Source organism: Drosophila elegans, unplaced genomic scaffold (genome assembly GCF_018152505.1).
Source record: "Drosophila elegans isolate 14027-0461.03 unplaced genomic scaffold, ASM1815250v1 contig_476, whole genome shotgun sequence".
NCBI classification, from domain to species: Eukaryota; Metazoa; Arthropoda; class Insecta; order Diptera; family Drosophilidae; genus Drosophila; species Drosophila elegans.
In genome coordinates, this window is record NW_024545863.1 from 13,431,435 (window position 1) to 13,451,349 (window position 19,915).

The 19,915-nt window shown below is 38.1% G+C and overlaps 3 protein-coding genes across 3 annotated transcripts; 2 read left to right on the top strand and 1 right to left on the bottom strand.

Annotated features, from left to right (window-relative positions):
• Positions 1-1,503: 1,503 nt before the first annotated feature.
• Positions 1,504-2,462, bottom strand: LOC108148244. The gene has a single exon (XM_017275161.2). It carries the CDS (start codon positions 2,378-2,380, stop codon positions 1,550-1,552), a length of 831 nt encoding a protein of 276 aa, XP_017130650.1. The 5' UTR covers positions 2,381-2,462; the 3' UTR covers positions 1,504-1,549.
• Positions 2,463-6,739: 4,277 nt separating this feature from the next.
• Positions 6,740-7,724, top strand: LOC108148242 (Golgi-associated plant pathogenesis-related protein 1-like). The gene is made up of 4 exons (XM_017275158.2): positions 6,740-6,859; positions 6,924-7,052; positions 7,117-7,430; positions 7,485-7,724. Exons 1-4 carry the CDS (start codon positions 6,782-6,784, stop codon positions 7,585-7,587), a joined length of 624 nt encoding a protein of 207 aa, XP_017130647.1. The 5' UTR covers positions 6,740-6,781; the 3' UTR covers positions 7,588-7,724.
• Positions 7,725-8,204: 480 nt separating this feature from the next.
• Positions 8,205-9,346, top strand: LOC108148235 (Golgi-associated plant pathogenesis-related protein 1-like). Its single transcript, XM_017275150.2, has 4 exons — positions 8,205-8,336; positions 8,391-8,519; positions 8,742-9,052; positions 9,106-9,346. Exons 1-4 carry the CDS (start codon positions 8,295-8,297, stop codon positions 9,230-9,232), a joined length of 609 nt encoding a protein of 202 aa, XP_017130639.1. The 5' UTR covers positions 8,205-8,294; the 3' UTR covers positions 9,233-9,346.
• Positions 9,347-19,915: the final 10,569 nt, after the last annotated feature.

The window sequence follows — 19,915 nt, forward strand, 5'->3', positions numbered from 1 at the left end:
ACTGTAGAGAACCTGTGGCACCACATCGTGTTAGAGGCTGGCCACAAATGTTGGTGCAAAACTCCACAAACCGCCACCCTAAAGAGCCCCCCGTCCTCCCAGGGGGTAAGCCTCAGTTCGTTGTCTATTTGCCTATGCGAAATTTGATGCGCTGTCTGTCTGTCTGCCTGTCTGTTTTTTGGTGGTCGAGCTCGTGTAGTGTCCCTGCTTCTCTGGCTCTCATTATCGTAAATTTTTATGCTAAATACATTTCGTTGTCGGACCCAAAAATACAAACACCGAAAGCGACAAAAGAAATCCAATACGCTCTTAGCCGTGCACAATGAAATTGTAACACTCTATACCAGGATATCAAAACCATTTTAATTGAAATAAATGTAGTTAGTCGGAACAAATTTAAAGTAAATTAATGTAAAAATAATATAATATAAAAAACAGCTGGGTATTAGTTTAAACCTTTTTTTTTTGGCTTAAACTCTCTTAATTGAGAAAGTATTCTTAAATAATGTATCAAATAAGTATGCTGAAAAATATTTCTTCGAAAACCTGCTTTCAATCAAACCCTGGATGTGCCACAGCTTCAGAAATGTGTATTATGTATTTTAAGCTCAAATAGCCAGAGACAAAGCCTGTAAAGTAGAAGGCATGCCCTTTTAAGAAAAAAAAAGGACATTAGAGTTCCCCATTTGTGGCAGCTGCCGCCACGTGGATGCCACTCGTCCGGTGGCCAACATAATCAAGGGAACTCAAACTCGCATGTGGGGGCGGGCCTGTGGGTCTGACAAATTGAACAATTTAAAGAGGGATTTGTGGGTTTGTTGTGGGCTGAGCCAAACTAGGTATCGTTGTACTCCAAGAACGAATTCAAATTCCGAATTCGACTTGAAATCTCGAGGCAGACGACCGGTGATATAAGAGTTGATACGCGCTCCTTTGGAGGTAGACCGTGTAATGTCTTAGGAAATTTATCAACTTGAAGGTTGACTGTTTCCGGCGATCCCAATCCCGAATGTACTTGTAGAGGTGGTGTTCGGCTTTACCAAACAAAAGCTACATATAAATTAATTTTCAAATCCCACTTTTTCCTGTTCATCAAGTTTTAAACCATATTTCATAGTTAATGGCATGAGCAAAAAATTTTAAGGAATCTCACATTTTAGAAATGATGCTGAATATTTATGAAAAGACAAATCAGAAAAAACATGTTTAAATTCAAACTGATTTATCTATTTAAATTAACTTCTTACAAAGCTAATAAGAGAATCGTTTTCTATCATAAAACTTTTAAAAAAGTTGTCTCTCTATAGTATTGTTTTTTTTTTTAATTTCAGAACTACGGTTTTCGTTTTATTAAACTCGGACAACGTATAGCTATATAATATATGACCATTTTTTGTTGCTCAATTTTTTCGGTTTCAACACATGCATAGATTTCATTTAATGAGATTACATATTTTAGAATCTGGAACTACATATTTATAACATTTATTTAACACATTGCTGTTATATGTAAACAATTTAATTGTATGTATTAACAGCTTTGAATTATTTAATTTACTTGTTGCACGTCTTGGAAGAGTTCAAGTTTTTTGTTGTTTATCTCGTTTGACAGATATTTCTGTAGGTTCTCCGAGGCTCTTCTTAAATGCAGCACGACCTTAAGGGCTTCCTTCCTACGGGGCTCATACTCATCCTTGACTACATGTTTTTTAAGATGATTTTGTATGAAATTGGCTCTTCTGTCGCCACAATTTTGGATTTCCGTGCCACTGGCTTTATTCCTTTCCAAAAACCAATATCGTTCCTTGCACAGCACTTGATGTTTTTCGAATGTAAGTTTAAAGGAATCCAACTCCTTAATTCTGCTCCTCAACTGGTCAACTAGTGTCTTGTTCTTGACTTGAACATCACGCACTGATTTTATGGCCTGAACGGCTGATTTTTCAAGAGGTTGTAACTGTGTCAGTTGAGTGTTCAGTTTCTTATTATCAATCTCGATTTGAAGGATCTCGGGGTGGATTTGGTCAGGCATCGTCAATAACATATGTTCATGTTCGCATAGATCGATATTTGGACATTCTGGTATATTTGTGCCAAGCATGTGGTTCAGTCGACTCACACGCCGTCTCAAGCGACTCACCTCCTCGTAAATATCTTTTATTTCCAGTTGACTTTCCTCGAATGATTCTTCCTCCACTTCTTCACAGAACAACGAGCCTTGGGATGAGGAAGCTTCATGCTTTTCACAGCGGAAAACTTTTTCCGGCGGCTGTGATTGTGCTAATTTCGTTTCTCTTTTCTGCAAGGGAACTTCAGTCTTAACACTATCAGGGTAAGAAATTCCTGGAGCCTTGCACGGCTCAGCATACTTTCGATCCATTCAAACTAATTTACAAAAAACAAATTTTGTGCCCAGCAAGTAGTAGTTAAAATCTGTTTTTGGTATTTCAACAGATATCTCAATGTAAGCTAGTTCCTTGAAAAAGTTAAATAAAATCAACTATAAAGCTATATGCAAATATTCCTATTGTTGACCAAAATTCTATCTACAGCTATTTTAAAACAATAATGATTTTTGCTAAGCACTTTGTGACACGATCACACTAAAGTCAAAATCTGAGCAAAAGTTGAGAATTATTTTAAATATGTTTATAGCAATGATATACAAAAGTTTTTTTTTCATAAATTTAAATTCTTGGAACTTGTACAGAAATAATTTTTTTCATGTAAGTATGTTTTAATAGAAAAAGTAAACATCATAGATTTAAAATTAAAGTACTGCTTTGGCCGGACTTGTACATAAATTTCTTCGTTTCTGTTGAATTCTTGGAGATGATTACTCACAGAAATAATTTTTTTGCAACGCAGTTGTCACAAACTCACAGTAGATGCAGGCAATCTGTGGTTCACAAAGAACGACATTAGCAAACGCTTTCAACCAGCAGCGTCACTTAACCCTCAGCTAAGCCAAACAAACAGACTCACAGAAAACATGCGAACACAGAAAAAAAATTTCCTAAGCATTCTGAATTTATATCTTTAATTTACCAGTGTCAAGTCGTTTAAATAATATACATTTACAAAATTGTTAAATAAAATTAAATAAAATTTAAAATTCCGCACAATTCGTTTTCAAGAGAAAACTCAATTCGATCAACAAACACGCTGGATGTGAACTTTAAATTACTAAGATGAAGCCGGAAAAGGAATAATAAAGAAACTGCAACAAAAGATAGGTCCAAATTTTGTGCAAGTCCTTTAAATGGTCTAGTTTTTAAGCCTGCTTTCAGAGCGATCAATTAAATAAAATAAATGGATGGTAAGCCTTATAAAAATGTAAGATGTAACCACCCGAAGAAATGTTCTCTCTGCCTAGTGAAAAACAACTCTTGATTAAATGATTGAACTCGACTATCAGCTTTGTTGGATAGAATTGGTACAAAGCAACCGCTTCCCATTGCATTGAATGACAGCGGAAAATGAAGTAAAATCTAATTAAAAACCTTTGCCCGATGCTGAACCATGCGAAAATCACAATTGTCAGCGTAAAATTCACGCACACCTGCTAACAGAGCCCACGAGCACAGACAGATAGACAACCAGCGGCGATTTCCCATACGCAAACAAATAGGGGATTGCGAACCCGAGTGGAGCGGAAACCTGGCAGGTGAAAAGCAGACGGCGGCTGTCCAACTCCCCGAATTCGGAATCTAGCGAAAACAGAGCAAAAGTTTTGGCCAGACACAAAGGCAAGGAGAACTAGTCTCCAATTAGTAGTGATGCCAAATCTATATCGAATCAGTTAAAAATGGAAGAAAATTGTCTTTAGCTTTGACTGCCTGTGTTACATCATAAAAATGTAAAAAGTCTTATGTATTCTTGGTATTGATTGTTGATTCCTCTTATAATTTCCTATTAACTTATGTAAATATATATATATCCTTCAGCATCCGAGATCGATTGGGTGCCGGATCTTTCGAGTTGCTTTTCTTAATAAAGTAATTCTAATAACATACAAATATTTCGATATATTTTCGTAATCTCTTAGATTTAAGGCAACAATAATCAAAATTTGGCATAGAAATATCAAATCACGGTGCTGGCTTTATTTACAAAATGTTGCAGAAGCACACTGACATCACTGATTCGATAGTATAGTGCCATGGGGTTCGATGGGCCAGATAACCTCCAGGAGCGAATGAAACGCGCTGTTGCACACGAAAAATAACAAGCTGCGTTGGTCAATTCATCGAATGTCGGTCAGGGCTGCCACCGGGGAGAAAGTGGATTGGGCGTGGGAAGTGGGCAGTGGGCAGTGGGAAAGGCTTCCCTTTTAGCCCGGAGGAGGGTCAGACCACCTGGCCAGGGGCGCCATCAAAGTTTCGCACCCAGGCATTTGGCCGGCATTGTTCGAGGGGCCAGTGGGAACTGTGTTTGCTCTGTTTGAATTAAAAGAAATTAGTTTAGTTATGCCAGGGCCCCCCAGGATGCTCTATTGAGTTATCGGCCATGTGCGAATGGGACAGCTTGGTGCTGTCGGCAGGAGACAGCATTTCGGATGGATAAATTGCATTTATTATGCAAGTTTTTCCTTCCCATTTGGGTGTGCCCTGCCAGAGTGGTAGTTTTTTCACAAATATGCGAATATTTGCGTGTTGCTCTTCTGATGTCGGTTAACCATTATGTGGCATGAATATGCCATTTCAATTTTAATGCCGGTCTTGGCGACGATTCAAATCGTTGGCTCTTTGGCGACTATTTTGCACATATTCCCAGCAAAGTAAAGTTCGTGCGAGATGTGCTGAAATCGTGATTGGATTGTAGTCAGAAAAACACGTAGATACATAAAATAAAGTACTATACATACAGCTTTAACAGGATGCTTAGAATATTGTTGAATTCTGAATTCATCGTACCAGCTCATATTATACAATTTTCAAATTGGATTGGAATTGGGAATACGCCATTTTTTTCAATCACAATTCATAATAGCAGAATAAACTTATAACCTATCTTAGCATTAATATATATATCAAATTAAATGGATTTTAAAAATATATAGATAGTTACTAAGACTTAAATTACAATAAATAAACAAGTTTTAAAGAGAGAGTTTCAACTGGGCGAGCCAGATTATGCTGATGATAACGATTTCGTCGAAATTGATAGTGGAAATATGTACGCTGAATGGGATATTTAAGCGCGCCTATCAAACACGAACACAATAAATCATCGTCACGGCCCAAATTGACATTTTACAGCCAAAAACCAGAGACCAAAGCCATGTGTAGGACAAACTAAGTTCCACGAGCCCGTGCTGCAGCTGCTTTTTTGTAGATGTGGCTGCCGCTGTTTCAAAGCCACTGATATTGTTGTCAACAATGATGGCCCAAAGCATCAGCCACATGCGTGTCGGCCGAAGCTCATCCCTGGGCAAAAGTGCCCTCACACATGCCTGCCAAAGCCAGACCTTTATTGCCACAGCTCCATGGGGCAACAGGAGCAACAGTGAAAATTTAATATCTGGCAGCGGGCTTGCGGGTTGGGACGTGGCTCTTTTAGAGTTAGTCCGCTGCCGCTGACGATCTGAACTCATCGCATTATCCTTTGTCGTGCTGGCGGTTGCTCGCTTAAAATAATTGCACACTGCACCGCCAATAAGTCAGCTTTCTCGTGTTCATACAGAGAAGCAAAAACATAAAAAAAGAAACTATTGTTAAAAAAAAATATCAGGTATCATCATATACACAAAGTGTTATATTTAATATTTAAATTAAAACATTATTAAGTCGTGGAGCTAGGCAACACCACGAATTAATAAAAAAAACTTTACAAATAAGCTTTTTAAATTCTTCCTGCCGATCAGAGTGCTATAGAATGAAAGGTATTTTCTCAGTGTTTTTTGGCAGTAATCTGTCAGTCAGTGCTCTAATGCCAAAAGCATCAAACCTCCGGCCAGCTGTCAACACATCACACAAATTGCCAAAGCAAGCATCAGACTTTGGGGAAACTAAATCGATTCAATATACCTAGCGCTTTTGCTAACACTGAGACAGGTCTTTTTATAGTTTATTTGAAAGAGAAGAAAGTTATTATTTTACCCAAAAGCAAATCAACTATTTTTATATTCTTTCAGAAGGTAATAAAATGTATTTCAAAAGTTTGCAACGCCGTAAACGAGACAATATTTTTAACTCCTAGCTTTAGCTCTTTAACATTATGAATTATAATGTATTTTTTTTACAAATTTTACAGATTGTTTCCTTGTTATTAAACATTACCGCATATACTCCGAGAAATAAAATTTTTAAAAACTAGGTAGTTTAGAGGGAACTTGGCTGAAAAATGCTTCTAAGCAAGTAAAGCCACGTACAATGGTGGTTAAAGGAAGAAACATTTTCATTAAATATTTGTAAAATTTTAGTTGTTGTTTTAAATTTAAATCTAAAAAATGATTAGTCTGTAAGATATAGAGTTTTATAATTATTTGAATGCAAATTTAAAAAATCCTATTAAAAAATTTAAAAAATCCTAAACAGAAACAGTAAAAACGAGAGTTAAAATAACTTTGATTATCCAAACATGTTATAAGTCAGAAATATATTTATGGTTTTAGTTGTATGCTTTCGGTTCCCGGTGGAAAAACAAGCCTTACGAAGATTATCCATAAGTCTCAAAAATAAAGTGGTCAGTCCTTGAAATTGAATGAAACCCATTTCCAGGTCAAGTAACATTGAATTGAAAATCTTTTAAGCAACATAAAAATTTGGAAACCTTGTCAATGTTTTCGTATTTGGTTAACACACGAAACGGAAAAATGACTTTGGCTAACGTATTTACAGTTTTAGCTCTAAGTTGGGTAAGTAGAACATTTTCATTTTTGTAATCCAAATTTATGCATTAATCTGCGACACTATTTTCAGTTGCTGGCGGTCAAAGCTAGCCCTGAAGAAGACAACCTAAAAGAACACAATCGGCTTAGGGAGAAGCACGGCGTTCCCGCGCTGACGTTGGACGACAGTCTTTCTAAGGACTGCGCAGAGTATGCGCAAGTATGTCCCGGTCTTGTTATTAATTATTTACCTTCTTAATTTGGATGGCCTCACATTTAAACAGGTGCTAGCCGAAAAGGGATCGTTGGTGCATTCGCCTGATGGTGGCCTGAAATATGGTGAAAACTTATGCCTGAGGTCTGAAGCACCTCTTAGATGTGTTCAAGACTGGTACGACGAAATCAAAGAGTACGACTTTGCTAAAGCACAGTTTACCATGAATACTGGCCATTTTACTGCACTGGTTTGGAAAAGTGCAAAAAAAATGGGTCATGGCCAAGCCAAAAGTAAGAATGGGATCTACTTCGTGGTAGCAAGATATTATCCACCAGTAAACATTTATGGACAGTTCAAAGAAAATGTCCCGAAGCCGATTGAGTATTTCATTCAAGTGTCATATTGAAAATAATTTTTAATTGTATTTTATTCCAGCGGCGTTGAAGGTGGAAGTAGTACTACTGATGGCAACGTTAATATGGTACAAGCTAACGCCGTTCTCATTTTGTTTGCTTTGTGTCTGCACTTTACAAAATAAGATAACTTTTTAATGTGCATGACCGACTGAAAATTTTTAGTTTATCAATTTAAAAATATAATTTTTTTTGGTGTTAATAAGCTTTGTTTATTTAAAAAGGATACAGAAAAATTATATCTGACCTAAATCAAAATCGAGTTACGTTTTTTGAAGTTATAGGGTTATTAAGTCCTCTGCCGTCGCTCTGCCGCGCTCGGCCTCCGCTCGGCCACTGATCTGCCGGCTATCGCTGATGTAGAGAGACTGAACGAAATAACTGTTAGCGGGTTGTGGGGGTGCTGCACGCTCTTAGCTTCTAGCTTTGGCTATGCAGTTCGACAGATGGCGCCTCCAGATTTACTTAACTAATTTGGGTCATAAATAGCTTATTTACTATCTGCCTTTTACACGTCATTAGGACTGATTTACTAATATACGACAAAGTATGAAAAAATTGCTCAAATTAAAGTTCCACCGCAAACATGTCTAACCTTTTAAAGAAAATTAAATAAATGGCTTCGTATTCTTAAATATTCCCATGCTCATAGAAGAACAGTTAAAACATTCTTTATCATAGTTTTAACATGTTTTTTGAACTATGTTCAATCATCTAAATTCAATGCAAACCATTTCCATATCAAGTTACCTGGGACTGAAAATATTTTTAGTAATGTGAAACTTGGCGGGTTTATAAAAGTATTCGTATTTTTTATACAAAAAAAGAAAACATGGCTGTGGTGAACATATTAATAGTTTTAGCTTTTTGTTGGGTAAGTTCTATGCCAGAATTATGCAATTTTGATAATTACATACAGAAATTACAGTTGGTCGCAGTCGCAGCTAGCCCTGAAGAGGACAACCTAAACGAACACAATCGGTTGAGAGAAAAGCACGGCGTTCCTGCGCTAACGTTGGACGACACTCTATCCAAGGGATGCGAAGAGTATGCGCAAGTATGTACAATACTTTTCATACACTTGCAGAGAATATTACAAATTTGGTCAGAATATTGGATCACAGTAGAGAAGACACTTCCAACCCTTTAGTTTAGAGAAAAATCATAACTATACTCTTTATCTTGCACGTATCCGTCACACTAACCACTCTGATCCGTGCTAATAGCTGAAATAGAAACAATCGATATTCATTCTTCCGATACCCCCTCAATCAAACAGGTTCTAGCCGAAAAAGGATCACTGGCGCATTCAGGTGATGGCCGAAAATATGGTGAAAACTTATGCCTTAGGTCTGAAGAACCTCTTAAATGTGTTCAAGACTGGTACGACGAAATCAGAGCGTACGATTTTGATAAAGCAGAGTTCAGCCTAGATACCGGCCATTTTACAGCAATGGTTTGGAAGAGTGCAAAACAAATGGGTCACGGCCAAGCCAAAAGTAAAAAAGGTGTCTACTTCGTGGTGGCAAGATATTATCCACCAGTGAACATTCTTGGGCAGTTCAAAGAAAATGTTCCGAAGCCTATCGAGTATATAATTCAAGTGTTATATTGGAAATCATTTTTAATTTTATGAATTGCAGAGACGCTGAGAATGACGATGGTAATGTTACTGCAGTTTGTGCTGCAACAGTTGAAGACAAGTCTTATATGGTACAAGCTAACGTCATTCTAATCTTGTTTGCTTTGTGTGTCCACCTCACTTATTAAGGTCAACCCATTTTTTCTTCCTTGGGCCTGCACCAAACAAAAACTTAAAGTTCACTTATTCAAAAAAAATATTAGTTAAGTTTAAATTCATATGTATTTTTAAATAAACTTTGGCTTATGAAAATAGTAGAAAAACAAAAAATAAATTTTTGTATGTAATGTAATTTTATAAAAATTAACTATAAGTGCCAATTCGCCAACAAAAATGGTTGCTGAATTCTAGTTTGCCAAAAACTAGTGTTAATTTTTTATTTTAATTTAGTTTTAATTTTTTGGTAAATGCTGTGATTCTGCTCTTACGCGATGATTCTCTGATGTGCTGGTTTGAATGCTGGGTTAATTTGAATTTTTGCGATAAGTAAATTCAATTTTTTCAATAGGTGTGAGCTCGCTACGCTTTGTTCTGCCCAATTTCCTTTCGTATTCATTTTAATCTTTTTTTTGCAATCAGCTCCAGGCCAACTGTATTCCCCAATGCATTGGCCATGCCAGTGTCAACCAAGTGGCGGGTAAGATTCAGATATGCTCACGCGTGGGACTGCCATTTAACATTTGGCTGTCTATACCAGCAACTTTTGGAGTATTAAAATAAATAAGTCCGACAGTATAAAGTACTAACCATATATTGTCTTTCAAATTTTTCCAAAGCCCTCTTCAAACCAGAACTCCGAAAAACTCTACAACCCCTACGCCTAATTTTATTGAGCAGAATATTTCAGTTTTCAGTAATAAAACTAAAAGCCGTTAACAACAGGGCTGGCTTAAGGGGTATTTCATAGTCGGAGCAATCGACTACAACGATATTGCTGGTTTTGTTTCCCTACATGTCTGTTCCCAAGTGGAAGTCGATGTCTGGGGCCAGCAGCTGCCGGGAGCGCATTAAATCCTTAAGCACTCATTATTATTCAATCAGATATGTAGTCGAATGCCTTTTTGTTTGGCTCTCACTTAGCCTCGCTTTCCGACTGGCTTTGTCGTGCGTGGGCTCACCTAATGACATTCAAATTGCTTCCATCTCCGGTCGGTTTCAATTGGAACACCTTCAACAAAAATTAATGGAATTATAGATCAAGGCGTCAAGGGAACCACCGCTCTCACCAGATATTTAATTGACAACAGGATGAGTAGGACAGCTGCTCTTTTTTAGTTTTTTATAAGATACAAAAGGCATGCCTGGATGACACGTAAGTTTGAAAGTCTAAATATTGAAATATATGTTGAAAAAAATTTTTTTTTGTATATTTGTATTTAGATGTCTAATAGCAATTTTGTTTGTAACACCATCATTATTTCATGCAGTTATAAAATGTTTTCCAGCGTCACTTCATTCTTAATTTATATCCATCGTAAAGTCCAAATGTTTTGGCATCGCACTGAAACCAAAATTAAGCACAAACCCTCCCTAATGACTTTGTCCACAAACAGAACGGAAACGCGGAGGCGCCGTTTCGGAAAAAGACGAAGTCAAGATGCGGGACGTTATGTCTGGTTGGCAGGACATCATTCCGCGGGACTGGAAATTGTTTAATTTTGCCCTCGCTTAATTATCTGCAGTGTGCCGGGTGCTTAAATTATAATGGCGCTGACCTAATTGAGTAATAATTAAAATTAAGTGCATGCTAAATTGTTATTAATTATAAGTTGCACGCGAAGATGCCACCGACTTTCATCAATAGCGTGCAGAGGGATACTTAAAAGTGACGAGATAGTTTGCTGCAAGTGTCACCAATTGGCAAACTGCAAGAGTTACGTTCAAACCAGATAAGTTAGAGCTGCCGTTTTTATTAGGGAAGAACTTGGCAAAAGCTGTTTGCTTGGAAAGCTGTAACGCGTGGTTTTACATTGTACAATTTATCAAAGAAAAACACCTCTTAACGATGCTAAAAACTCGTGACGACCGCACCTTAAACTTACAAAATAACTGATATCAAATTTTGTGACGAAAAATGAATTAAATAAATACACCTTTTAACTGAAATTGTTTCCTCCTTTAACCTGAAACCATTTTGTTATATCTAAACTAAGAAAAGTTGTAGTCCTTCAATTTTTTTGAAACTGACATCGGCATCGGATCCAAGGAAATTGGGTGTCATTCGACGCATATTTTCAACAAAATTTAAACTTTGCTAAAAAAGTGTAATATTTTATCAACCCGCGGTCAAGAATTTCATTTTTTCCTGAACCAATTAGTTTTCCTAAAGTCTTGGTATGCAATTCGTATTCATTTGGCTATACCATCACAGTAGATTTTTAATACTATATATAGTAGTTTCCTATGCACTCGCCCTTGGTGTGCATCGTCACTACATGTACTGCCGTCCATAGTGATTTCATTCAAAATTTATTCTTATTTCACAGAATACTTTTCTGGGAATGTTTACATGGATACCAAGAATTGTTACATCAAAAGAAGTAAAGTCCATCATTATTATTAACTTTACAAAATATGGTTTTTTTAGACTTTAATCTTAATTGCTCGACATTTTTTTCCTTTATTTAATTACTTTATTAAAATATATACTGCCAGCGACTAATGGTTGCGCGCTGAAACTAAATGCAGCAGCCAGTTGCAACTAATGCAATCCTGTCCTCATTCATTCAAGCAGTTGCAGTGACACATTTCAATATAAATTATTGTCAATGGGAGTGCACAAAATGTTGCATGTAGCTGGAACATGAAAACACCGAACATCAAATAGAGCGGCCGACAGAAAAACTAGAAACAAAAGGAAACAAACATTCAAACGCGTTATTCATCGTTAAAGTAACTGCCGGCTGGGGCGATGACGACAACAACGGACGACGAGATGGATGTACGGGGCGTATGCGCAATGCGATATGCAACAAATTGCTAAACAAATCAAATTTATTGCCAGCGCTGCGCTCTCAGCAGCATTTGCAGTACGCGTGTATAGCGTTGTCCAGATAGCAGAAATTAATATGAGTCCGCGCCCCTCGTTTGGCTATCAGCGTTGGTATGACTTCATTTGGACCCGGGCTGGTCCAGTGGTTTGCTTTTCCCAGCTCGCGTTTCGTTCTTTCGGTTAAACTGCATTCTTGCACACACAGCCGCACACTGCATCCGCATGCATAACAACATGGCGGTCGCTCTGACCGGAAGTCCGACTTGTGCGGCGTTTAATTTATGCCAGAATGCGGCTTCACAGCGCTGCAGATGCAGATTCTTTTCGTTCTGAAGCTGCTGTTTCTCCACATTGGTACAGTGGGTTAAACGAGCTGGACGAGAAGGAAGCCGCTGGATTCAGTGAGCATTCAAGTGTTCTTCTCTCACGGTAATATTTAAACTTCAACATTTTTCCGTTTGCTTGCGCAAAAGAAAGTGGAATGTTTTGTGTGTAAGCTTAAAAACTAGGAACCTTAAAATTGTTGATCAAGATTATACATACTCAAAAGTCTTATTCCCTTCGATTAATATGTTTGTATTTTTTACTAAAATGTAGTTCATTTTATTATTTCCAAAAATCTTAAAACATAATAGGTATGAAATATTAGAAAGATTTTTATAATGAGTGTGTTTTCCGGTGAATTGTTGTTTTTATTAAGTCTCACAAACTTGAAAGTTTCTACCAAATAAGGCTCTATTCTGATGAAGTCCTGCCCATTGTCGCCGCTATGGCATTTATCCTAGCTGTTGATTTTTATTTTCACAATTAGGAAGCTGTTTTTATTATTGTTGTGCGCTGCGTTAAACAAACTAGATATGGGGTGGAGCAAACATGGCCATGCCCACTGGTGGGCGGGTGGTAGGCGGCAGACACTTATTCATCAGGCGGAAGTTTGCTTGCATTCGCCCATTGTTGTTGCAAGCGATGTTGCTGTTGTTGCCCAGCAGACTTGTTAGTTGTTCGTGGGTGTTTGCCGCGCTCATGCAAATTGCACAAGTAACGAAAATGAGGGAAAAGGCCGGGCGAGAAGTGCAGAAAAAGATGTGCAAGGCGAAAAAGCAGAAAGTAAAAAGTAAAAACCAACAAGGAAAATAGTGGCAAACAAAGTTGCTCTCAGCAAACTCCCCCGAACACTCGTATATTTTTTGAATTTATATTTAACTGTATTACAAGGCAACTGCTCCCACAGCCCATCCACAACCCATCCACACCCCATTCCCATTCCCATTTCCATTCCCATCCAAAGCCAGCCAACGGAATCGGAAGTTATAGTTATGCCGCTTGCGCGAACGCATTCTGCAAATATATTTTTGCCAGGCACAACAGCAACAAAAGTTTATTTAAAACTTTTGCGGTTAAGCTTGTTACTTGCCAGCTACTTTTGCGAACGCCCTCCGCCCCGAAATGCTAACTCGTTTAGCTCAAGAGTTTTGCCCCACAAAATATTCGAGCTGCAGCCAGCCAGGAGGCGAACCATAAACATTTTCTAGCAGCACGTGTAGCCCATCGGTGGTCATAAAAATTATACAGACTTTGGCTTTGACTCCGCCATTAATGTCGAGAGGTGTCCGACCCGGCGACCGGCACTGCTCAATCTCATCTTAATCAGCTGGCAGATTAACCAACTTTATACAGCTGCTTAAATTTTCAGCATTCTATTTGCTGCCCTGGTGTTGGCATCATAAAAATTTTCAATTTCATTTGCCCTGCACAAAGGAGACGACCAGCAGCAAGAGAAGTCTGGGGATCCGGCGGCGAACTAGCAAGGAGCAGTGGCAAGTGCAGGATGCTGCTGGCATATCGATGACGGCCACCTCTCCCCGGAAGTGGGCGATTCCCCTGCAGAAAGGGGGAGTGCTCGCCCCGACAGACCGGGCCAATTAAAGTGTCGAAGGCTGCCTGACAAAGCGCCGGCCTGCTTTGTATTTATGATGAGCCATCCGTGCCAAAGTCCCTCGTCGTGGCAATCCCGTGCCGCCTGCGGGTCACACAGTCCTCTCCTGTCCGAGTCCCCCTGTTCCTCCGGCAGAAACTAGCTGCACTGCTCATCGGTGCTGCTACATGGAAAATTTAGCTATTCTTCATCGAAATCAAGTTGCAGTTCAATTTAGATAGCTAAAAATCTGAAACAACCACAAGCAAATAAGAATCAGAAATTAAGAACATGACTAAGTTGTTATTTTGGTAAATTTTTAGATAAATTATTACATAGTTATTAATTATTAAATACATTTCCTATGGCAAATCGAAATTTATAGACAAGTGATAACATAGCAATTCATTATTAAATACATTTCCTTTATTTTATATTATCTAGACCACTTTCAGTAGTTGTTCTCGCTTTAATATATCATAAACATGTACTTCGACTCCTTTATTTTCATTTAATGACTAAAAAACCAGCCAGAAATAAAGGTAATGATTAAAATGGCTTCATATGGAAAGTACTAAATCCCACCTTAAGTAAAATCGTTTAATTTATTTTAGCGCCGGCAATCAGCTTTTAATGATAGTTTTCCTTTGTCATCGCCAGTTGGCATCACTGGTGGCCAAAGCATGTCCTGCAGTTAGAGTTCGTGCGGGTCACAGTGGGATATTCCTGCCATGCGAATTGGGAGCAGCGGAGCTCCAGCCTCGTCATTGATGGAATTCCAATAAATCCTCCTCTCAACTGGCTCCTGTTTTTCTCGAGCACAGGAATGTGTGTGTTTTAACCGCTGCAGAAGCAGTAGCAGCTCTTAGTGCCATATTTTTGTTGGCCATTTGAATTTTGAGCTTTTGTGGGCTGGTCGTCTCCATGGGAAATAAATTATGGCTTAATTTAATTTGAGGTGCCTGCCCGGTCACCGCTTGCAACTGTGGCGAAATCTGTCTGTGGTTCCTGGATTTATATGCATGCGAGTGCGGAGGCCTTAGATTAGTTGCCAATTCGCTTCGGTCCTTCGGTGATGCATGGCAATTGGCGATTTCACAAAAAAAATCAGCTTCCTTTTGTCCAGGGATGCAGGGCAATCTAAATTATAGATGTGATGGTTGAAAGAATTTGGGAATTAAAAAATGATTTAACAGAAATGTTCCTTACTTAAATATGAACTTTTTTTGAAACACATATTTATCCAATCCAAAATTTCAACCTACCAGTAAAATAGCATGTTAGAAAATTCTTATTTTTTACCTGATTCATGCTGATGACCGAATAAATTCTTCAAGTAATAGGCAAATTTAGTAATAAAAAGCAATTTTACCTACCCATTATTGCCTGTTTGAAATACTTTCAGTTTGTTTTGTCTGGGATTATGTTTTTTCTTCTTCTTTTTGTTTCAAGGCAATAATTAATTTGTGGCTCGCTTAAAAATATGTAAGCAAAGCAGAAAAGTAATCCGAAAATAAAGATATGAAAGCGAAAGCAAAAAGTTGAGCAGCAACAAACAAACAAGCAAACAACGAATCAACGCAAACAGCATGAAAAGCGAGAGGGGTGAAAAAAGTTTTTCGGGCCAAAATATCTCATTACGCGCAATGCAGCTTGCTGCCACTCCCACTTCCTTTCCCGCCCCGCCCCTTTAACACTGCTGGCTAACCGGAAATGCATCAGTGTCAGTTTCGCTGGCTGCGCAATTTCGTTAAGAAGTGCGCAAAGTTGTTAAATTTTACGATTTAATTGCGAAACTATTAAAAATTACGTCGCCTTTCGTGGGGCGCGAGTTGCAGTTGCTATCGGCGTTGCTGTTGCTGCTGCAGTTGCGGATGTTGCTGCTGCTGGTGTTGATGTTGCTAGTGTGTGTGGCAGCCACAAGCAGCCGCAAAGTTTTAAGTATCAAAATGGAGCGCTTAATGGTACTCCCATACTCACACAGTGAAAAATGAAATCATTTCCAATATAGAAAAAATACCATAAATATTTTTATTTACTCTTGCCATTTCCGTCTTTTTACTTCCTTGAACACAGCTTTTAGCATCTTATGATTAATCAAATTTTATAACCGTAATCTTTCTCTTACAAAATTAATGTCACAATATATTTTGTTTTATGTAATATTTGTTGTTTGCCTCTAGTTATTTCGATTAAGGCTTTTTTATTTTCAAAAAATTTGTTGTGCTTTAAATCAAAACATTTCTGTATATACAAAATAATATATATGGCTGTACCCTGTCTTTTTAAAAAATTGTAAAGTGTTTTTTGATAATTATTTTATACTGAATAAGAATTTTTTCCGTGCAGTACAACAGTGACAGACTTGGCCGCGTTTCTACTTTGGCACATTGGCAAAATATGCTGCCTACCCCACTTTCCCAACCCAACGCCATCCTCGTCAATTTTTCCGCAGTTTGTGACCCCTCGTAAATATAATTTGAGCAAAAGAGTTTATTAAAGTTGCAATTGATAGGGGGAATGTACTTGGACCCGTTGCCAGCCACTCGCGTAATAAAATGACAAAATGAAATGGTTAAATTAATGTGCAGCGTAATCAACGTTCGCCTGCTAACGAGAACATGAGGAAAAAGTTAAAATCTCTGGCCCGGCAGTCAAGACAAATTAACTTAATTACTCCAAACTGACTGCGAGGCTGGCGAATGTTGCTCCTTCCTCCGCGAAGCTCAGAACTCAGACACCCACGCAAAGGTGAAAGTTTCATGTGGAACTCAAGGAATGGGAGCTTGCCGTTGGGGAAATGGAAACGAAATTATACAAATGATTTAAGCAGAATTTCTGTAAATTTGTTGAATGATTTTACTAGTTTTGGTACATGCGTATTTAAAAAAAAAAAGTTAGTAATGCTTGGAAATAAAGTTTTGCCTTTGAAGGTGCCCAGGCTAAGTAAACTGTAATTTCGTTTAAAAACTTTCGCATTTTAATACCCGTTATATTATGTTTTCATTAATTTAAAACATTTTGATAGAGTCCATTTTTTATGTTTTATGTTTTTTTATATTTTGAATTATAATTTCAGTCAAGGAGACATCTACGACCCTATAAAGTATATATATAATATATATTTAAAAACTATTTGCATGAAACTTTCCCAAAAGTCGTCTTTCAATTTCAGGAAGTATATAAGTCGAAACGAGCAGAATTACGGCTTAAATTTCATTTAAATCGGACGACTTTATTAAAATAATTTATCATTCTATTTTTTAATTATTTTTAAAAATTCTTTCGGACATAGTAATAATTAGATAGTTCAGATTTACGTTTTTAGTTTTATTTAAATCGGTAAAAGATATCATATCACAAAGCTACGTTGGACAATCGTACATCACATTAAATCACTAACGGCAAACCACTTTGGGTTAGACTTCCTAAAATTTTCGGAATAAATTGGTTTGTTCTCTGTATGTTTAACATGGATAAACGAACATTAGTTCTCATTCTGAGCCACACACATAAGCGCACTGAAGTTTGCCTTTTAATTTGCCTGTACTCATGTTCATTTGAAATATTTCAATAGATTGCAATTGATATAAAGACCCCGTTTGCGGTTAAATTGTACAGCATTGTAGATAAACAATAATTACGCACATTTAAACACACGCAAATTAACTTGAGCGCATACTCGTATAACCAACTGTGTGCTCAGTTGTTGCGGGTTGAAACGGTTGGATGTTTGGTTGGTAGGTCGGTTGGTCGGTTGGTCTGTTCTGGTCATTACAGATTTATCGCAACATAATGTAGGTGTGCACGATTTATGCACAGTTTGCTGAGAGCGACAACAGTAACGATGCCAACAAATCACAGCCGGCAGTAACAACAATAATGATGATATGGCACGGGCATCAAGAAGCGCAGTGGCATCAGCAGTAGCATGGGCAGCAGCAACAACCATAGCCAAATGGCCCACAGCCATCAAACGGCAACAATGCCAGACCGGAGGTCCTGTGCATGTGGGACTACTGATTGCCACCTACACTGGAACACCCAGAGAGTTAAACTGTCCCTGTTTTGGTCTTAAATGACTTTTATTCAAGGGAACTGTGTTGAAAAACTTAAGCACTACCTTATTTCCTTATACAAAAGTAGTTTATGAAAATATTGGATATTAGTTAATCTCCCTTTTCTTCTAATAATTCTGCTAATGAAAACTTTAAATCGTTTAGATAGATAAAATTAAATGCAAAGGAGCTAAACACCAGAAATAAAAAATTCAGCCGGTGACGCGAAGGTACAGAATCCAATTAAGCTTACTGAAATGTGGAAAAGTTTACCTTAATATTTATTTTTTTTGTAAAAAAAAAAAATTATTTACTATCAATCCTAATACAAACAATTCTTATGTTTTAATAGTTGTTATCTCTTTAATTCAATAACAAATACTGTTATTTACTACAAAAGTTTTATAAACATATAAAAAAATGTAAAAAATTTTTCTAAGTGTTATTTGTGTGAGGCTCTGAAGCTATCTACTGCGAACTCTGTTGAAATCCTGCCTGCTGGCTGGAGTTCTGTGTGGAACATATCGCTAAATGTTTGGGTGTGCGTATGTGGGAGGTCAGCATGATGCGGATGCGGAAACGCCCCACAAACCGTGGCCTAATGATCGGGCTTTTATTTAATTAATTGTTGATAACAGTTTCATGCCAGGCGGAAATGCGTCACCGATGGTTAGGCAACCCCCAGTCAACCCCCAGTCGTTAACCCTTTGGCAGCCAATCCTCAACTGGTGGTTGCGGTGGCTCAAGCTAGGGCTTCATCCTCTTCAGCACTAATTAAAATCCATTCCAGACATGGTTGGGTGCAAAACGACGCTCCCAATCGATCTCACAGCCATTAACATTTCTGAGATTTTTGTTTGCCCGAATTCTCAACAGTTTCACGCCACATGCGATTCAATGCGGCCAGACCGACCCAGCAACCGACGACATTCACATGCCGCACAATGGGATAATTAAAATGCTGGGCTGTGGCATCGACAGAGATGCATGCTTAATCCCATGTGACGATGACGACCTGGAGATGGCCGACTGGCCATGGTGTCCGTCCCAGTGTCATTACAATGCAATTATCAGTTACAATAAAAACGGCCACAACTCAAAAATTTAATTGAAGCTCACGCACGGGGGCGTAATTGTTAACTTTCATTACGTAATATCCGTAACGACCCCCGGACCCGAACCCGGACACGGACACGGATCCGGATCCGGACTCGAACTGGAACTCGGACACATACAGTAGCCTTGGCCTCTTGGGGGATTATGGGGGAAAGTGGCGGCAAAAAGCTGAAAAATTGCAATGCTTTCATTACGCATCCCATTGCATATTCGCTGCGAATCCCGGTGCTCTTTATCTCCGCATTTTACCCTCCCACTGGCCGGGCAATTACGCCAGCACGCATATATCAATTAATTACTTTTATGATTCCATAAAACCGAATCGGGCCAGCACCCAGCCCAGCTCAGTCCACCCCACCCCACTTGACCCAGCCGGCGTAATGACAGATGCAAATATTTGGCCGATCCACGGCAGGAATTGTGGGTCGATAAATTCGCCAAAGTCAAAAGTCAGCCAGGTACAGCAGGTATGGATGGATAAAGCAAGCTTAAACTCAAAAGTCTGCCTATATTTAAGTAGAATACAAACGAGCCTTTCTGACAGGAAATACATATGTACATCCAGATTTTAAAATCGCATTTTACAATATTTGAATTGCTGAACTCACTAAAAACGCGTTCATATAACCTTACTTGAAAAAATTCGTTTAAGCATGATTTTTTCCAAAAGCGTGGGACTTATGTTGTGCTTTTCAATTTTTTTAATAAATGATTTATTAAATTACATCAA

What these genes read in the sequence shown, in the direction of transcription:
- LOC108148244 (XM_017275161.2), bottom strand. Translation starts at nt 2,380, where the DNA reads ATGGATCGAAAGTATGCTGAGCCGTGCAAGGCTCCAGGAATTTCTTAC.
- LOC108148242 (XM_017275158.2), top strand. Translation starts at nt 6,782, where the DNA reads ATGTTTTCGTATTTGGTTAACACACGAAACGGAAAAATGACTTTGGCT. An exon ending in CAGTTTTAGCTCTAAGTTGG is followed by an intron (nt 6,860 to 6,923) that starts GTAAGTAGAACA and finishes CACTATTTTCAG; the next exon opens with TTGCTGGCGGTCAAAGCTAG. An exon ending in ACTGCGCAGAGTATGCGCAA is followed by an intron (nt 7,053 to 7,116) that starts GTATGTCCCGGT and finishes ACATTTAAACAG; the next exon opens with GTGCTAGCCGAAAAGGGATC.
- LOC108148235 (XM_017275150.2), top strand. Translation starts at nt 8,295, where the DNA reads ATGGCTGTGGTGAACATATTAATAGTTTTAGCTTTTTGTTGG. An exon ending in GATGCGAAGAGTATGCGCAA is followed by an intron (nt 8,520 to 8,741) that starts GTATGTACAATA and finishes TCAATCAAACAG; the next exon opens with GTTCTAGCCGAAAAAGGATC. An exon ending in AATGTTCCGAAGCCTATCGA is followed by an intron (nt 9,053 to 9,105) that starts GTATATAATTCA and finishes TATGAATTGCAG; the next exon opens with AGACGCTGAGAATGACGATG.